Source organism: Anastrepha ludens, chromosome 2 (genome assembly GCF_028408465.1).
Source record: "Anastrepha ludens isolate Willacy chromosome 2, idAnaLude1.1, whole genome shotgun sequence".
Classification (NCBI taxonomy): domain Eukaryota; kingdom Metazoa; phylum Arthropoda; class Insecta; order Diptera; family Tephritidae; genus Anastrepha; species Anastrepha ludens.
The window spans coordinates 168108259-168129651 of NC_071498.1; the positions used below are offsets into that span (position 1 = coordinate 168108259).

The window sequence follows — 21393 nt, forward strand, 5'->3', positions numbered from 1 at the left end:
TAAAAAATAAATGTCATGAATGGTTCTACACAAAAATAAGAAAGGTTATCCAATCAATTCGAATTTTCATTGTTTTATTTCAATTTGAAATCCGATGCCTCTAAATTGATTTCCCTTTGACTTAGGCATGACTATTCGCAACTATGAATTCGTCTACGAGAGAAAGCATTATTAACCAAGGAAATGTTTGAACAATAGAGACAATCGACTAAAGCATCTGGGTGAGTACGCATCACTAGTTGGATTCTTAGAATATCAGCAAAACACAAAAGTTATTTAATGCCTGCACAATTATTGTGCATGATTTTTATTTTATTTTATAAACAACAAATTATAATTCCATAAACAAGAAATGCTAATACTAAAATAAATATTGCTTCAGTACTTAATATTGAATGCTGATTAAACTGATTAAAAAAAGGAAGTATGTGTGTATGTGCAATTTTGTGGTTAGAAATACAGGTTACCTTAAGCTAATACTTTCTATGATCCATCCCAAGTAGGAACTGACGCGCGTATAGACTCCTGGTATATTCGACATGCCACATTTTGTAGGTCCAAAAGCCACAATACCTAATAAAGAATGGCGACCACTTGAATTTATTAAACCAGAGGAGCCCTCATCCATAAACGGACCACCACTGTCACCTGCATAATTGAAAATAAGAAAAAATTAGTATTGCAAAATTCAATATTCAATCATGAATAATAACGATGATAAACGTTAAAAGATATTAGTTTTAAGAGTAGTTATTATTTCGTTATTTTAAAAGTTAGTCCCTTTCACATTAAATAGCACTTTAACGAAAATCCTGTCAATCCAATTTTAGAAAGTTGGGATCAAGCAGAATTCTACCCGCTCATTCCACTCGTCCAATTATTCGTGTGTGGGCAGTAACATAAGAGAGCAACATAACATTCAGAGAGCAACCTAAGTGAAAACTCTTTTTTTTCTCTCTCTTTTTTCATATATCACCAACACAATCTCAGATTTTTCGTAATCAAACTGCTATCATGACCCCAGTTACGCCAGCCAATCAACTGATTCCTTCAAAATCCCTGAGAGCCGATTAACGATCTGGTTTTGGCCACATCTCTGAATTCTTTTCACCATGGTTTTTGTTTGAGACCATTTCATAAAGTATATATTGATTAACAGGAAGTACTTGGTGTCATACAAAAATGTACGGCAAGGCACTCAATGTATTAAGAAAAGAACCCGCAATGCTTGAACTGACGTTTCGAGGCTATATCACAAAAATATATTGGCTCTTAATGTACGATGGACTTGACATTCAAGTAAAGTGCGGTACTTTTATATGGCGAAACTGTTTTTAACCGCGGTTAAATGAATTTCTGATAAGGAAAAGTTTCTCAAAAAATCCATTTGGCATAAGGGGGCGCCATAAAATAGTAGCAGGCTCCACTTGTTGGACTATATCAGGGGGTAAGGCGAATTCATATAAGGTGATATCGGTAGAACAGCTGATTTGTTTTTTCTTGCGATCTCGTAGTTTGAATGGCAAAGTGATATATTTATTTCCTTGTTGTTTTGATTGTCTGTTTACATTTTGATTGCAATATTCAAATTCAAACTACCAACTTCGTTATCACCTTATATGAATCGCTTTGTAATAAAGCATCTCCTGAGTTACAAAAATTTCTCAGCCTAGGTTTGCCACCATTTTACGAATCATTCTGTTATAATAGTAGTTTACCCTCCGCTCTACACAAACAGCACGTAAACTACATACCGTCAATTGCTCTCTTTTACAGGTGCATTGAATTTGTTTGTAATTCTGTTCTGTAATTTGCGATTTATAATAGAAAAAGAGTTCAGATGTACATCTTCTTTAAAATCTTCATAACTAAGACTAGCGGAGCGGAATAAAAGAAAAAATATATGTTCTCACGACACGGATTTATATTCTGCCAAGGACTGTTACTCTAGCAGCATTGCTCCATATATGTTATGGGGTATGTTCAAAATAAAATAAAATATTCCTTCCCAATGCAGACCGAGCATGTATGCATATCACATAAAAAAATCACTAATCAACAATTCCATAAATTTCTCCATCTATTCAATGACATCGGCTACTTTCTGGGAATGAGTAATCTAAGAGCTTATCTCACCGAGAATGGACTCGATTTCTCTTCATGGACAAAGCATTCGCCCTATTCATGAATGCGACTTTGTTTGGCCTTACCATTATTACTTGCAGTTTTTCTTTTGTTTTTTTTTGTTTTTTTTTTTTGTTTTTTTGCCTCTTTTATTAATTACTCCTGTCGTATGACACTAAGTAATTCTTTCTGCAGCTTGGATTTTATAACATTAATCATTATCAATATTACATTTGGGTTAAGTTTTTGTGTGAGTTTACAAGTGTAGGTATGTGCATAGCTTTAAATTATTCTAGTTATCAGCTGAGTTGGGGTTGGTCGTTTGAGCCGCCTAGAGTTTGCCCTTTCTGCTGTTGGGAGTTGTCGCATGTCATTATTGGAATGGTTCATTAAACGGACAATATGATTTGTGCTGCGTTTGCGGATGATTTCTGCTACTGTTTCGATGTTGAGATCGCGATGAATGTCTTCGTTTGGGATGTACCAAGGTGCATTGGTTATAGTTCTGAGTATTTTTGATTGTAGTCGTTGAATAATGTTAATGTTACTTTTGCTTGCAGTACCCCAGATTTCTATGCCGTATGCCCAGATTGGCACAATCACAGTTTTGTATATAAGTATTTTATTCAGCAATGACAGTTTCGAGCGCCTGCCAATTAGCCAATATAGTTGCCGGAATCTGTTTTTTACCTCATTTCTTTTCATCGTAATATGTTCTTTCCAGAGAAGTTTGGAGTCAATGGTCATTCCAAGGTATCTTGCTTTGGTGTCTATTGGGATTTGTGAGTGGTTTATTGTCAGATTCTTGTGTCTTACTTTCTTGTTGGAATAAACTACATGAATTGTTTTGCCACTATTGATTTGTATACCCCAAGCATTAAACCATGTTAGTGTTTTGTTCAAAATTTGTTGTAACTTGTTTGTTGCTGCTTCTAAGGTTTTATGAGTTGCCAATAGGACAGTGTCATCTGCAAAAGTTGCTATCATGTCGATACTTGCAGGCAGGGGAATATCAGCTGTGTTCAGCACATATAGTACAGGCCCTAGTACACTGCCCTGAGGTACACCGGCTTCCATGAGTTGAATATTAGAGTATTTGTCTCTATATTTCACATAAAAGAATCTGTTTGCTAAATAGCTTTTCATTAACAAATAGTAGTCGAGTGGAAGATACTGTTTAAGTTTAAATATTAAACCCTTGTGCCACACGCTGTCGAAAGCTTTCGCTACATCAAGATACACAGCAACACATGTATTTCTTTTGTCAATTTCTGATAGTATTTTATTTGTTACTCTATGTACCTGTTCTATTGTTGAGTGTTTTCTACGAAATCCAAATTGGTGTGAGGGAAATAAGTTTCGTGCCTGTAGTATGGGGTCAAGGCGGTCAAGTATAAGCTTCTCAAAAAGTTTAGATAATGATGGTAATAAACTAATTGGTCTGTATGAAGAAGCTTCAGAGGCATCTTTATTAGGTTTGGGCATTGCGATGATTTCAGCAACCTTCCAAGGCAGTGAAAAATACTTCATTCGTAATGCTGAGTTAAATACATTTCTTAAGTACAGAGTTGCTTTGTCAGGTAACTCCTTTAGAATCCTTCCTGTGATTCCGTCATATCCTGGGGATTTATTTACGTCAATTTTTGTCTCAATTGCTATACGAATTTCTTTTGAAGTTATTTTCTTGATTGGTATATTTATGTTATTTGTGAGGTCGGCATGAAATTCAGAATTGTCAATGTCTTGGTTGTTATGTTGATTTGTAAATGTTTTTTTAAAATGATCAGCGAGTATTTTTGCTTTTTCTTTTGGTGTTTTCGCCCAAGAATTTGTACTTGTCCTTAGAGGGAGTTGGTGCATAACTGCGTTTTCGATTTTTTTGCAGGCCTTCCATAGTGTATAGTTTGTAGCTCTAGTAGCTCCCAGTGATGCGATATATTTTTAAAATTTTTCGTCCTTGCCCACTTTTAATATATCTTTAATTTCTTTTGCTGCTATATTCAGCCTTTTTTTGATATCTGGTGAGCGTGTAGATTGCCATTGTTGCCTTAGTTTTCGTTTTTCTCTGATTTTTTCCAAGGTTTTATGGGGTAATTTGTGTTTGTTGTTACTCATCTTGATTATAGGTGTGGAAGTTGTTGTTGCATACACTATACTGTCATTGAAGTATGCGATTGCGGAGTCTATTTCTTTTTTGCTCTTTAGGGGGACTTTTATGTTAAGGCTTTGCTCCATAATTTCACGAAAATAGTTCCAGTTCGTATAATTATTGTAAAATTTATGTGTCTTATAGTTTAGGATAGGACTGGTTTCATAGCTTAAGAATATTGGAGAATGGTCAGATGAGAGGTCAAAGCTTGTATTTATTTCCAGTTGCTCACTTTTAATATCTTTCGTAATATAAAAGTCAATTAAATCAGGTCGCTTCCGCATATCAGTTGGCCAGTAAGTTAGTTCTCCAGAGCTTAAAAAGTCACTTTTATTTTCTATTATTGCATCGTAAAGATTTTTTCCTTTCGTGTTTGTTATTCTGGATCTCCATAAGGTATTCTTTGCATTGAAATCTCCGCCTGCAATAAAACGGCCTTCAAGAGTTTTAAGAAAGTCAAAGTATAGTGTCTTAGAATTTTTATGTTTAGGGGGGCAGTATATGGCAGAAAGGGTTAAATGACCACTAAAGTCCTCAATTTGTATAGATGTCGCTTGCAAGTAGTCCTGTCTATAGTGGTTCACATCAATGCATTTAATGTCTTTGTTTATAATTACTGCCGTTCCACCATGTGCCTTGTCATCAGGGTGATTGGTGTGATAAATAGTATAGTTAGGAATGTTTAAATAATTTCTATCTGTGAAATGTGTTTCAGATATTAGAGCTGCGTCTATGTTATTGTTTTTTAGGAATGTTTGTAGTTCCAGTGCATGTTGGCTTAGACCGTTAGCGTTCCAAAGGACAATTCTTAATTTAACTTGTTCGTTCATTAAATTTAGCGCAAAGTAACGTGATCATGTTTATCATTGCAGACATTTGTGAGATTAATTGTTTCATCATATCTTTCAATTCTGAAATTTCTTTGTTTTCCGTTATAGTTGCTGCAATAGATTGAGCATCATTTTTAGTGTTTATGGCTGTTACTTGAGCGTAAGATAAATTTGGTGTTGTAGTACTGTGTTGAGTTGTCACATTGTCTAGTGTAGTTTGTGATGCAACTTTTTCTTGTGTGTTTGTAATTGTGGTGGGATTTTTGTGTCTGAGACTTGGAAATTGCTGTATTTTTAATGATTTATAAATCATGCATCCCTTGTAATTAGCTGTGTGGTTTTTACCACAGAGAGCACATTTTATTTCGTTAATGTCCTTGACTGGACATTCTATGGCTTTATGACTTCCAGCACATTTGACACACACAGGTGTTTTAAAACAAAAATTTTTTGTATGACCGTATTTTTGGCAGTTTGTGTATTGAGGCAAAGTGCGTTTTTGATGTGGAGGCTCAAATTTAATTTTGCAATGTAGTAGATGTGTAATAGTGTATATGTCTTTGTTGTTGGACTTGGTTTTTAATTCTAGTATAAACAGTGGCAAAGGTGATTTGGTAGTAGCGTGTAAGATGTTATGAATATTTGTAACCTCATGCCCAAGTTCACCTAATTCTTTTACAATTTCTCCTTTATCTGTGGAGTTGTGCAAGTTCCTCAGTATCACTTTAAATCCAGTTTACTTTCAAATTACTCACCTCGACAGACATCATTCATAGGTCCACCCTGAGCACATATCTGTGATGGCGTAATAATGATGGGATCGTTGAAGTTCTCACTGAATTTCGCATAGGTAATGGCGCACTCAGTTGTATTAACTATCGGCAAACTGAGGTAACGTACTCTTGGGCTACCTGTATCATTGCCTGAAATGTTAATTTAAAAAAATTTATAGCTTTCACAAAATCGAAATTTTTCAATCAAAAACAAAAAAAAAACTAAATACATAAAAGAAATAAATAATTTGTCACACAAATTAAATCAACTAATTTGTTCACGAAATAACGAAAAGATTTATTAAATTTTAAGTAAAGCAAAGAGAAATCTCACCTTCCAAATCCGCTGTCCAGCCAAGCGCAATTCCAGGGCTGCCTATAAGCTCATCCCGCACAGAAGCAGATAGTTTCGGAGGTAAGCAAATGGGTGTATATTCTACACTCCGTATGTTTGTGTAAGGAGTATTAAGATGGTAAGCGTAAATAATTGAATTTACAGAAATGACTGCAATTTCAGCTCTCACTTACCATTTGCTTCGCCGATTATTTTTACTAACGCAATGTCATTGGCATACTTCGGCTGATCGTAGCTTGGATGTACGCGCACTTCGGCGATTTGATAAATACGTGTAGTGATGGAGCAATTAACATTGCTGTTGGCAGTGCAGTTAGGGGAAAGCGCCACACCACCAATGCGCACATGAGAGCTGAGGAGTAAATGTTACGATGAAAAAGAAACGGTTTTATTAACATATAATACTCGTAGTGAGACATGTGTACATATGTAGGTACACACAAATATATATAGGTGTTTTGGGTACTCACAGCCGCAGATCGCTAACAAGGTTGACAACACAGTGCGCGGCTGTCAGGATGTGTGATTGACTTACAACCGAACCGGAACAGCGATAGCTTATGAAATTATTGGCTGAAAGAGAATTTTAGAAATTTATTGTAATACCTTAAACACAGGCGAATTCATTAAATGTGGTGGTTACTTAAGGACAACAACAACATTGTGTACATTAGAAAGTCGCGTTAAAGTAGAAAGTCAAGAAGTGATTTATTTAGGTAAAACAAATTACGCACTTTCTCACTATTTTATTTATTTATGTATAAAAAGTCTTGAATTAAAATTCATAAGGAAATTGCAATTTTCGAATTACAAATTTCAAGTTCAATTTAATTTTGTGCTGGCATCCGAATGTACACGGCGAAAGAAATCAACAGATTAGCTGCTTTACTGCTACTACTTGTAATAGATTCGCCTTGCTTTAAACTTAAGTAAAATCAAGTAATGAGTAATTTTTTATATAAATTTATTTAATGGAATGCCGGAAATATTTTTTATGTAACTATTTTTATTTTTTATTTAGATTTACAACACAGGCTCACAAAATTCAGGTTTTTTTTTGTTTATATGAGCCAGATTTCATATATATTTTTGTGCGCTGAACACCATTCTGGGCTCGCCTCGCACAGAATAGTTTCGAAAAAAGCGGGAGTAAAACCCTACTAAAAAGCGTTGATAAAAGTCTGTGTGTTCATTTTTTCATCCAAAAATTAATGCGAAACTTGGAAGACATATTCCTATTTGTCCATGATAAGCTAGTATTGAAAACGAGCGAAATCGGTCAATAACCACGTCCCCCTCCAATAAAACGGTAACTAAAAAAATTAAAAATTTGATAAATGTTGCAAAATGAATCACTTTGAAAACCAAAAAACCAAAAAATTACTCAAGTCTAATTTTGGAAAATGGACCGCGCCTTCTCCACTTTTAGATAAAAGCTTGTATTTCGACAACGGCTTAAAAACTCGTCCAAAATTAGATTCCTTATTTCTCAGGAAAGCGCAGAAAAGATGGAGTTTCATTTCCTCATGTGCTATTTCGAAAACTGTTTGGCCCCAGTACAATAGACCCAGGATGCAGAAAGTTCTGGGAACTCCACGCCATTCAATTTTCAAACTCTTTGCTGTGTTTACCGATCATTAGACGATCGCCACACACGCGGAAAAGCTAGGTTTATCATTTAACCTCCATTGCAGAAGCTGAGGGGAACTTTCAGAGAAGGAAACTGTTGAGCACTTTTTCTGATTTGGCAGCTTGACGATTAAGTTCACTGGATGCTCCTTTCATCGACAGCTTGGGGCAGTTCGCTTATCTACAGTCTGTGTCAGAAGAAAATAACCGGTTTCTTTCTTCTAACTTCGAGATATATTTCGTTATGCTTTTTGCTGCATAATAGTCTCACTCAAGGGCTACGACGCCAGTGCTAACTCAGGTAGTGTCCCGTAAACGCACTCAAACAAAAATGAGTGAGACATACGCGATGCGTTTTGAGGCGGTATTTTTATGCACGCATTCGAAAGGGCCGAAATTTACTTACGACTGCAAAAGTAATTAAAAAAACAAAAAAGTTTGTGCTGATGACTTTTCCGAGCGCGGTTTGAAGCGAGTGACGACAAAAAAGCAAGATAAAGTGATCGTCTAACTTTTTAAGCGGGACCCTTCTTTGCGTCTACGCCAAGCACGATTAGTTCTTGCTAAAAAGAGAAAAGATGTGAGTATCAACACCAACGAACGTCGATTAAAGGAGGCGAACATATCCTGCCGTCCCACATCATCAAAACTACTGCTCTCAGAAAAACACATTGAGAAGCAACAAAACAAAAAAATGGCGTCACGCCTTTCCAGTCCCCAGATGCCAACCCCATTGTAAATGTGTGGGGAATTATGAAAACGCATCTTGTCGAAAAGATAGTCCACGATTTAAGCCCACTTGTGCGTCAAGTTTGCAAAATCTGGTCCTCTTTGTCGACGAGCTGCGCAGATAAGCTGGTTCAAAGCATACCGAGAAGATGTGAGGCTATACTCGACAACGATGGAGACTACTGAGCTTATTGAGTAATTGCGAGGCATAGTTTTGTACAACTTTTATGAAAAAAAAATTTAAATATGTATCTTACTATATATACTTCATGAATAATCGCGGTTCCTTTTTTTCTGACACCGACTGTAAATCCCATAAATTTTCTCCATTACATCAACAGCTCTGGCTGGATGTAGATATCTGCCTGTTGGAGATCTCATAATGGTATCGAAACGCGCTTTAGTGCTACTTGGGGAGTGCCAGAATGGTTCTTCAACCATTTCATTTCCATTTTGTTCCCTATCTGATTTAGATCCGGCTTCAATATTATTGAGTTCGGGATAAAACCCGCGCCCTTTTTTTATATGTTAAGTTTAAATTAATGCCTGTCTGATGTTACAAGTAACACATCTCATTTTCGATTCCAAATATGAACAGTCGGCCCCAAATTAAATTTTACTAAACTAATTTTTACATAATGTTCGGTTCGGACCGAAATCAGCACTTTCGTATTTCTTTTTTTTTTCTTTTTGCTTTAATTTTTTTCTCTTTTTCCATTACAGAAAGCCCAGCAACTCGATATGGCTGGTACCGCAGGCGAAAGCGAACTCCAAGTAGCCGCTGAAGATGACAAACAAAGCCTGATGTCGAAACTAACAAATTCCATTTCATCTTTGACGAATAGAGAGGGCCGATTTCAATTAAGCGAAAGCAATTGGTCACTTTTCAAATGTACGCTCGTCTTCCTCTTCGGTGTTGTCTTGACCAAGAAGATGCAGAAGGTGGTCAATGAAATTATGTGAAGTCGCATTGTACATTTTCACTGAAATGAAAACAATTGAGTAAATAAAATGCTCACTCACTTTTGTTAATATAAGCTATGCGTGATATCCATGGATATATGCGTTCGCCACTTTGGCCGTCTATTTCCGGTATGCCACAACGCGCTGTGTTAACTTTGGACTGCTCCGTCGCCTTCACCCCAGGTTTTATTGTTGTAGTGGTTGTTTTAGTTGTTCTCGGTGTCTGTGTTGTTGTCGTAGTAGTTCTTTGCATTGGAAACTGAAATGGCCGATTCAAACGTCTGTCATCTGGATATATAACAGGGCCATCATTTATTGGCCTAAAAATAATGCGTGGATATTCCTCCCCCTCATCGTAATCGTTGCTATCGTCCACGCTATGGTGATCATGTTCGTGGTGATGAATGGATTTATGCTCGTCAAAGTGATGTCGCTGTGTATGTGGTTGCTTTGTAAAGTATTTATGGGGTAGGCCTCCACAGCCGCGTTCTATTTTAGTATCATCATTGTCCTGGAGCTCAACTGCTTCTTCGTAGAAAGAATGCGGAAAATTTCTTTCAGTTTTTGGATCCTTAAAATCAAATATATCTGTTTCTTCGTAAAAATCTTTTGATCGTCGTTTAGTTGATCGAGCATCTGAACTGGCTGCCAACAACTTTTCTGTGAACGCGCCAAAGCGTGTAGGTAATTCTACGCTGTCCCATACCCAGGCGTCGGGATCTGTTCTGCCGAATGTATCACTTTCAGTTGAATGCACGCGCGTCGCTATTTTGTGGTTAGCATAGGTGGTGGGACAGCAGACGAGCGGATCAAGACCGGCATAACCACAACCGGCACTCTGCACTATTTTGAATATCAAGTCAGCTTCATGTGGCCTGTGATTCAGGAGTAAGTAAGCGATGGGTTCGCATTCTTTCACGGGTATGCAATTACATTTGGGCAGGCCGGTGGGTAGGGCAATGGCATTGGTAACTGGAATTGATAAAAAGCATGTTAAGAAAGGGAATGAAAATGTGGTTTAGTTTCGGAGCAGTTTCTTAAGAGAACTTTATAGTAATTAAATAAGATTTTCTTTGCTGCATTGTAAAAATACTTCAAGCATGTATGTATATATATATATATGTATGTGTATTAGGCCGGGTCGATTTGTGGGGAGGCAAAAAAATCGCCCATTGCTCTGTGAAAATCATATTCTAGGGATCAAAATAAGAAACTTTTCCGAAGGCACCATACCTCTAAAACGAATTCTGATGTCCCCCAATTTGGGTCGAACTTTTTAGTTTCTTTTCTCATGTAAAGGCCAAAACTGTTGATATTTTGAAATGATTGTATGGGGAACCCCCCAGGGGAGTTCCAGGGGGTGGGCTACTGGCATGGGTGAATCGGCCGTCCAAAGTTAGTGGGGGTCGGTCATACATTTGGACTCGATTGGAGGACTCTAAATGGGTCAAAGTGGGATTTTTCGTTCGACCCAAATTGGGGGACATCAGAATTCGTTTTAGAGGTATGGTTCCTTCGGCAAAATTTCTTATTTTGATCCCTAGAATACGATTTTCACAGAGCAATGAGCGATTTTTAAATCGACCCGCCCTAATGTGTATGTATTTATTCTTCAGTATGTTTATATAATTTTATGAACCCATTCAAGATTTTTCTTATATTTACTTGTACTATATATTGGGACCGGCAACTTGAAAGCGAGTCCTATTGAAAAATGTCAACAAGTCTCTGATGAGAACCACGTCTGGATAACAACCAAAGCCAACATTTTAAGAACTAAGTCGTTGGGCATATACCAGGAATATTTGGTGCCTTAATGGGTAAATTGGCGCCACCAACCAAGGGATGCGATGGTTGAAACAAAGTAAGGAGATCATCGCATCTTGCGATGCTTTCTACAGCTGTCATATAAAGAAGCAGGGTTCACTTCTTGGAGGGCACTTACTACCACTACTCTCCTCAGGATATCAATTTATACGCCAGGAAAGGCAAGAATGGTATATTGGTTCCCAAAATCAGAGGGACTAACGACCGTGACAAGACCTTCACTATTGAAGTATTTTGTTATCAGCATTCAATACTTGGTGGTATTTAGCACTAGATTCGGACACAAAAATTCATTAGAAAGGCGAGAGATGGAACGCACGATTCCAGCGTTTTAGCTGAACTATATGTACCCTATGAATAGAAAGTGCCGGGAATGTTGAATTTAAACGAACCGCGGACGTGGGAACCGGTCTATATTTTTTCATCATCGGATCATTAGTGTCTGCCTGGCCGGCCGGAAAAGTGGGCAAACAATTCTTGGATTTTGCATGATGATAACGCGTCATCGCACAACTAGTATACAAAAACACACATCTCGCGATATAGTATGGAATGCGCATGTGAAGTCAACAAAAAATGCAAAAGTTTTCTTCTTAGCCTCGAAGATGCACAATAGAAGACAGGTTAAAAAGATTATCTATTGTTGACTATCCTCTCCGAAAACTTGTTTGAAAATCAATAATTATTTCGTTCACATTCGCCCAAACATTGATGCGTGTTAAAAGAAGACCAGTAAAGGTTTTGTACAAAGTATCAAGCGTGGGCCCCTATAATTTGAGGTGAGACGCGGATCCCCTTTTTTGAATAGACAAACAATTACGGCTAACCGGAACGAGTTGGAATTTGCTTTTTCAAAAATATTTTGTTGAAAATTGATATTGCCCCTATATAAAAAGCTTTCAGGTGCATATTTATAAAATTCGTAACTTATACGATCTAGGCCGTTTGTTCTTTGATTCCTTTAATACAGAGTTTAGCTCATGCATTTCAAGAGGCGAATCCAGAGAGATCGGATTCGAGATGGTCGGCATGGTCCAATGTATAGAAGCCCGACATCCAATAAAGATTTGAAATGATCATAAAATTCAGAAATTGAAGGGCTATTATAAACTATAACTATATGTCAATGTACTGTGTGATAAATCAGCGCTGTATAACTTCATGCTCGCATGATTTGGTATGCCGATTCCTGCACCGATGATGCTCGACAACATAGGCATTGAAATGACTTTCAATAGACATTCGAATTCGATGTAGTTGAAGTGTACACAGGTTTCTTTAGCTACTGCAGGCCGTTGATATGTGCATTATACCTGCAATTTACTATTCTTTAATTGTTATACCAACTAATCTACATAACGTAAAGACTGTGCTAAAGAGATTTATATTTAAATTGCATAATACCAGCCGTAATCACTTAAAGTCGTCGGCTCGAACTACGCCTTCCTGTTTTTGCTTTTCAATTTTTTTTTTTGTTTTGTTTTAAAATATATGTATTTATGACATATATTTATTATTTATAAATATCTTCATGCATGTCCATGTTTTTGTAAAATATGCACCTACATGCATACGTACACACACGCCCTGCAACTATCAAGTTCGTGCCAAAAGTCTTTTGTTTTGTTGTTTTGCTAAAAGCTATACCGGCATATCGCTGGCTCATTGCGTCACAACCAAGGGCATTTATGGGTATGTAGTATAACTGCCATGCGGGCATGCAGAGTAAGCACATGTGGGCATATGCATACGTACATACATACATACATACACACATATATGTATGTATGTACACATAAGTACGTATATTTATACTCTACATAAGAAACGAGTTGCGCGCTTAATCGCTAAACAACTTCGTGATTACATGGTACTACATACATATGCGCATATTTGCATATTTGTTACACTAATCAGCAGTTGTTGATACTTAAATCTGCATTAGTTTAAATACAAAACAATTAACTTTTCAAATTGGAGGAAACAATGAAGTGTCAATTAAGACTAAAAACGCAGCTTACGCATCTGCGTGCCAAGAATTGTGGTTGATTATGCTTTTGTTTCAATACAGCAATACAGCAAAGCACAAATGACATGTGTCATACTTGCCCTTGTCGCTCTGTCGATATCAATGCAGCCTTCGGATATTCTGTGGAAAATCCCAATGCTGTAGTTTCGTATTAAAAAAGTCAGTTTAAACATTTTTGGAATTTCAAATTTATAATACGGCGGTCATCGTAGCCGAATGGTTTTGTGCGTGACTACCATGCGGGAAGGCTCATATTCGAAACCCTCTGTGCACATGAAGCACCAGATGATAGAATAGGCTTTTTTCTAAGAGCAGTCACCTCTCGGCTGGCTATAGCAAACATCTGAGTGCATTGCTGCCATGAAAGCTTCTTGAAAAGCCTTTCATAAAAAATACATCTGTTGTTCCGAGGTGGCATGAAACTTTTAAGTCTCTTCATTTGTGACCTAAAATCAAGATGCATGCCACAAATATAATTTATATTTATACATATATATATATATATATATATTGGGTGTATTTTTAAGATCTTGCCCCAAATGCTGGCATGAAAGCACTTTTAAATTTACTACCGCTGCATTTAGTGATACAAGAGGAAGCTACTATGCAAGCATTGTCTTTTCATATAAAAGAAAAACTTAAAGCAGGAGATCTTACTGGGCACCTCAATATCTTGAACAGGGTTCAACATACAGTATGCATAGCCCATGCGAATGACCACACGGAACCCGTACTCACAAAAATGGTACACATATGGTTCCAAAATGCTCCAAGGAGTAGGAGCAGGAATAGTGGGGCCTAAATCTCTAACACTAGGGTTATCTAGCACAAGATTATACAGGTTCTGCTGTGATGAAGAGGAGTCTATGGAACACTTAATCACCAACTGTGAGGCGTTAGACCTAAGGAGACACAGAATCCTGGGTTCGTACCAACTAGAGGAGTAAGACCTGCAATTGCTTCCTCCTAAGGAGCTGGTTCGATTTCTCGGTATACTAAATAATAATAATTAAGTAATTAGGGGAATAGATCGATCTGGTCACAGTACATAAAGGCCTTAGCCTAACCCGTGCAACCATTACCCTTACCAAGATCTTGAAACTTAAAATTATAATAAAAAAAATAAACAAATAATTGGCGCGTACACTCCTCCTAGGTGTTTGGTGATAATACAAAACACAAATATTATTGACTAGATTTTATTATTATAATCTAATATAGTAGAAATTTTATAGCATTTGCTTTTTAAATATGATATCCCGCGGCTACCAGTCCTTTCGATCAGTTAAATTTTTGACTACTTTTTCCAATAAATCTGGCCATATGGTGTCAATGGTGAGTTGAATATTGCAATAAATCCATTCATCGTAACGGCTGCTCCTTCCTCATTTTAAAGGCAGTAAGGACCGATGATGCCGCCAGTGATCTATGATCACAAATCGAAAACGTTGTTGTAATGTTAAACTATTCATGTTGACTTGCGAAATCTTCGGTTAGATTATGTTAGGTTATGGTGGTAGGCGGTATATACAACCAACTCACTTATACCTTACAGGTCCGTTGCGATAACACTATGCGACACGCGAATCGCATCATGGCAATCATGCCATCATTTTGTGGCTCTTATGTAGCCCACGGCAGACAGTTCCGTAAGAGAGTTGAAAAGCCACGGCTAGACAATTGCAAGGGAAGTACTTAACTGTTTCCCTTTCCCTTCCTCTTTCTCATCTCTACAACTTCTGCAATATTCATGGGAGGAAACTTCTAGTCTCAAGGAATGCCTGTCAAATAGCCAATAATCAGTTATACAAGCCACGACCTTCGAGATGTCCTCTCTTGAAAGGTTAAGCAGTTGCTTTTTATTATTTATTTGCGGCCATAGTATCATAACTGTTACGTATGTGTCTTCATCTCCATTGGCCTCTTGGTTAATGTTATTCCTAATTCCCGGAAACCAAACAAGACTGTCCTTGCATATGGCGCCAATGTCATTTAGGCCTGTGCGAAATTCCTGTGTAACCTTCGATCTTAGTAGCCGCATTCATTGAGTTAATGGCCGCCTGGCTATACGAGAGTATATTTTTAGTCGTTTTTGTTACGGCATGCGTATTTAGAGATGTAGCCACTTCTTTTATAGCTAGAATCTCTGCCTAATAGACGTTACAGTAGTCTGGCAGTCGAACGGATAGTTCCAGTCGTAATTCTTTCGAAAATACTCTATAGCCATCCTTATCGTCTAGCTTGGAACCATCTATTTTAGAAATTTAATTCCTCCCTTCTCCATGGCTTTGGTGTCTGCCACTCTCTTCTTGACGGTATATTCGTCTTTAAGACGGTATATTCGTCTTTAAGAGTCTATTCAGAGTGTATAAAATAGAGGCTTGGCCAAACCACCGGTCTTTCTATAGCGCCTTACTTTTAGGTCTAAGCTCCGAGGCGCCGGCCACGCGTTTCCCTAAAATATATTAATTAGTGCGGACAAGTTGATCAGCACTTCCGCGTTTTGTTTGGGATAGTCCTTCAAGTGCCAGAGATGCATAAAAAAACTGTTCTTTAGACCCTCCTCATGATTCTAACGTAACCAGTATTCCATATTTTCCAAGTATTCCATATATTATGATCGGCCGGACTACAAAAGTGTAGAGGCAATGTATTGTGAGAAACTGCGAAGCGGACGAGCAGGCCAGACAAGGGACATGTGAGGTGAGGTGTGGATCGGAGGCGTTCGAGGGATATTCTGAGAATGTCAAAACCTCAGCTCCCAAACTTCGTAGGTGTTCTCAGGGCACACAATCCGCAAGTATATCTTGACGTGAGATTTAGAATTACTTGAGTCCTTTTTGCGTCAGCTGTTCGGAGGATGAGGTGGAATTATCTCAGCATCTTCTCCTTAGCTGCCCCGCTCTCTCGAGACTAAGATTTAAGCCTTTTGGTTCTCACTTCATTCCTACGCTTGTTGATATAGCAGGCCTTGATATCAAACATTTGATGAACTTCATCAGCAGCGGCTAACATAACCGCAAATTAGTTTTCATTCGTAATCCACAAATACTCAACCCCCTCCTCCTAAATCTAACTGAATATAAATATCAACACAGCTTGCCATTCTCAGCTGTCAAACCATAGTTAACAATATTGATAGTTCTCATACAGCTAAAAAAAACACCCGATGCATGTACAAGGTGAAGTCCAAAATAAACGAGACTGAACTAAAATAGAAACAACAGGAGCTTTTTTCTGATAACTTGGAGTTTATTTATATAGTCCCCTCTGGGCTCGATACACTGTTTGGTGTACTCTAAAAGCTTTTCGAAAGTGTATTTCAGTTCATTGACCGGAATGTCCTTCAGGATGTCAATTGAAGCCTTTTGGGTAGCCTCTACGGACGCAAAACGTTTTCCTTTCATGGCCAAATGCAATTTTCCGAATAGGTAGAAGTCACAGGAAGCTATATGAGTCGAATACGGTAAGTGATTGCTGGTTAAAATGCCATTTCTAGTCAAAAAATCAGTCACAAGAGCGGATCGATGAGTTGGTGTATTATCACGCAATGAGCGCCAGCTTCCTGCTTCGCGGTATTTAGGACGAATTCGACTAATGCGATGCAACAAACGTTTCAAAACTCCAAAATAGAACGAAAACGAACTCCTTGTGGACAATTCTCTTGGAATCTGTTATATCCAAATGAGCATCGACTTGATTTTTGACTACTCCAAATGCGAGTTTTGTGTGGTGGCTCATCTGGGGCCTTCCATTCAGCACTTTGCCGCTTAGTTTCAGGTTCATGTTGGAAACACCACGTTTCATGATCAGTTAAAATGTTGTAAAGAAAGTTCTCGTCTTTTCTCGCCTCTTTAATGAGGTCTTTCGAATGTTGAATTCTGAGCAATTTTTGGTCCTCAGTTAACTTTTACGGAATGAAACGTGCACAGACCTTTTGTAAGCCCAAATGGTCAGTTAAAATGCGATAAATCGATGTTTTGGAGATATTCAACTCCGATTCTATGAATTTCAATGATGATTTCGGTTCACTTATGATAAATTTACGAACAACTTCGATGAAGTTTTCGGTGGTTACTGATTTTAGGCGGCCTGTATGTTCATTGTAATTTATGTCCTCACAACCATCTCTCAAACGTGTAAACCACTCATGAACTCTGGCACGAGATAGACAATCTACGTCATACACTTTTTTCATCAATTCAAATGTTTCGGTAAACGTTTCACCGATTTTAAAACAAAATTTGATATTAGCTCTTTGTTCGCAACTCATTTTTGTACCGATGACACAAACATACTGACACTTGAGACGCAATAACTTCGCTTCCACTGAACCGAATGTCACCAAGCTTTCCTTGGAAGTCAGCTAGGGATGTTACTTCCAACGCACTAACTCATTAAAAAGATGGCGCCATCAAAAACATTTTTATGACGCCAGTCTTGTTTCTTTTGGACTTCACCTTGTATATAAATTCCTCTTCCGGTCCTCATGTGTCTTAAATATAATATTCTTTATTCACATTAACTTCATTTTCATAGATTTATAAAATAATAACCTTTTATGGTTTATGTTTGGTGTTAAATTATTTATGTTGGGTTATTGAAGTTATTAATCATGATTGCCTGGTTCGTTGACATGCAACAGGTGGTACAAAGCCACCTATTTAAATGCGATGAAGTATTTGTACATATTTTTTATAATTACACTTACGTCCACACCCACTTAACAAGGAACAACATTCTTAGTTTAAATGGTGCAGCCTGCATGTACACACACTTGCAAACATACGTATGTATGAATAGACTCACGTTTATAAAATGTAGACAAAATCAGCAAACAATTCCACCGGTGCATAATTAAAATTTATTTTATTTTATTTACTTTGTATCACTTTTTATATATTTTTTCTTCAAATTTTTGTGTATATGTTTTTTTGATTATTTTTTCATCCGCTTTATTTATCTTTATCTTAATCGCTGCTAATAGCAAAATAGCTTCTCTACCAACAGAGCAGCGGCGCTGTTGACGCTGATTGACAAGTTTTCGCGGTCACCTGCGTATAGCGGTTCACTTTGATTACTTGATTTGATACAAATAATTTGATTTTAGGTTGTCATTACTTGCATAGGCGCGCACTTCAAATAAAATACATTTTTATTTTTCAATATTTTATTAATGTTCAACATGCGTTTATTTACATGTGCAATTTTTTCTTTATTATTTATTTTCACAGTACTTCAAAAATATTTTTTTTGGATTTTTTTTTACATTTTTTTAAATTTATTTTTCCTTCACAGACTTAATTTAAACGCACTTCACAGCATCCCACAAGCCTCTGTCAACCAACACGTTTCCCGCTCAACTCGATATTGAAACAGTTTCGAAAACTTTGTGTTTATTTGAGTGCTTGCAGGCAGGAAACAAGAAAGAAGAAGTCAGCAGCGAAAAAACAAGTAAATAAAATCGACTGCGAAACAATAGCACGTATTCGGCGAATCAGTTGTGTTATTCACTTGTCCGTATTGAACTAAAGAATAGCCCCGTTTCGGTTAACCTTAACAGCTGACTGGCGAAACCGGAGCAATGAATCTGTGTCTCATAAGCATAGAAAAGGTGGCGTCGTATGCCACAGTGTGTTGATATTACAAATATTACAGTGAAATAAACGTTTAGGTTTATATTTGTGGCGTGTGTCTTGTTTCTCAAATGGAGGGACGTACAGTTGTAAGCTCCGACTCCGGTTTTTTATGAGAAACTTTTTCATGGCAGAAATACATTCGGAGGTTTACCATTGCCTGGCAAGGGGCGACTGCTATTTGAAAAAACATTTTCTATCATTTTGGTGCTTCATGCACGGATATTCGAACCTATGCTCTCTCAAGTGGTAGTCACGCATCAACCTCTTCAGCTACGGAGGCCGCCATAGTTGATTAAGAGCAACCAAAGAATTGCTGCAAAAGATGAATTTTTGGCACCAAAAATTTGCTCTTAAACTAACACGACGATCGTTTGAAAAGTTCGTCAAAAATAAAAACTACTTAATTATTTAGGGTAATTTTTTTTTAATTTTTCGACATGGTCTCCTTTTAGGCTTATCCCCTTCGTCCAACGATGTTCTAGTTTAATGATCCCTTCCGAATAATAAAACTTATCCAAGTCTGAAAAATAGCCATTTCACCTGCAATCAGCTCTTGGTTTGAATAAAATCTTTTTCCCGCCAGCCATTTCTTCAAATTCGGGAACAACTATCAGTTTGTGAGATCCCTTAGGAGTCAAGTCCGGAGAATTGGAGGCTTGTGAAACGAGTTGGAATCCTAATTTCATTGATTTTACCTCCAACAACTGCTGAGACGTGCGCAGGTGCGTTGTCGTGATGGATAAGAAAATCACTGGACTTCTGCGATTCAAACGAATGTCAACTACTCGTACAAAAAAATAAACCGATTTGGCTGAAACTGGGTGTGTGTTCTTCCAAGAGATACTTCTAACTAAACATAACCTCGAAACGCGCCAGTAGTGCATGTCTCTGACTTTGCACGAACTTTTCAAATGACTCTCGTAAATTGGCACTATAAATTAGTGTTACAAAATAATTTTTGCAAAAAAAGTTTTTGTTTATTTTATTTCGGTTGAATTCTTACAACAAAAACAATTTTTTTTAATTTTCTAATTAAAAAAAAAACAAAAAAAAATTTTTAATTTTTCAAATTTCAAATTTTTAATTTTTCAATTGGCCATACACCAACAACATAAGCACAATGTTTTAATTTTTTTTTTTTTGCGTCTGTTGTTGTTGTAACAGCGTAAAAATCTCCGCATAAAATTTAGGGAATGCTGCTGAAATTACCGTCTTTAGCCGTCTCTGGTGGAGGCGTTTTTTATGGATTGTTTTTGTAACAGCTGTATAGCGCTGAAACCACTAGCCGTTGTCGTCAATCGTCTCATTTAATAACAGGTCCAGGAAATAGCCTATTTCGACAGCGTGGGACTAAAGGGAAGTGCGTGGATTTAAGCCAGCATATGAAGATGTGGTTAGTGTCATGCAGATTATCTTCGCATACCGCACACTATATCTTGACTACGTCAAAATCGACTCTGGATAAGTAGAAGTTTAGCCTGCTACAGTAACCAGAACTTAATTGAACTAGGCTAAAGCTGCAATTAGTGGATGTTCTGATCAAACATATGGGCACTACTGTAAGCGATTATAGGTACAGCACCATAACGCCGTAACCATAACCGTAGCCGTATGTGTCTATTGAAATTTGATTTTTCGCCGTAACCGTAAACAGCTCTGAAATACTTTGCATTTCTTTTGATATTTGCGATACAAATTTGAATATTAGAAATGAACGAAGAAAAATTAATTGACTTAGTGGAAAATTATCAGTGTTTATATGACAAAATGCAAATGTTGTCATTGATTCTACTTCAAAATCAGCTGTTTATAGTTACGCCATGACTAATCGGCAAACGCTGTGATACGGCAGCTGTGGTTATGGTTACGGCTACTTCATCACTAACTGCACCACTAAATAACGAGAGTATAACGAAGCAGCTGCAATTTTTTGTCTGCTTTGAGTGGTGATTGTGCTCCGATAGCGGCATTCACGTGGCGGCGAGAACTCGAAAAGATGACCATGGACTCTTGATTAATAATTGTTTATGGCCTGCTTATATTACGTCGTCTCGGGAATGTTTTCTGTCCGTGTGGATCTCGTCCGTGATTTGGAAGAGATGGCTTTCGTCATGCTTAATAAAGGGTTTTTTAATTGGCGCGGGTCGATTTTGGCGCCCTGTGGCAGCCATTTTGTTTTGGTGACATCTGTCAAATCTTTTGTTTATTATTCAGTTGTTTATGCCAAATCATCATGGCAAGTTACACGATTGAACAGCACGTTCAAATGATAAAACTTTATTATCAAAATGAGTGTTCATTAACGCAAACGTTGCGTGCATTGCGCCCATTTTTGGGTAGACGTGG

The 21393-nt window shown here is 37.4% G+C and overlaps 1 protein-coding gene across 1 annotated transcript; it reads right to left on the reverse strand.

Moving 5' to 3' along the window:
- Positions 1–290: 290 nt before the first annotated feature.
- Positions 291–18952, reverse strand: LOC128855800 (spermosin). Its single transcript, XM_054090985.1, has 7 exons — positions 18218–18952; positions 9613–10524; positions 6702–6804; positions 6405–6583; positions 6211–6312; positions 5859–6026; positions 291–648 (listed from the first exon to the last, which is right to left on the reverse strand). Exons 1-7 carry the CDS (start codon positions 18261–18263, stop codon positions 464–466), a joined length of 1695 nt encoding a protein of 564 aa, XP_053946960.1. The 5' UTR covers positions 18264–18952; the 3' UTR covers positions 291–463.
- Between the last annotated feature and the right edge of the window lie 2441 nt (positions 18953–21393).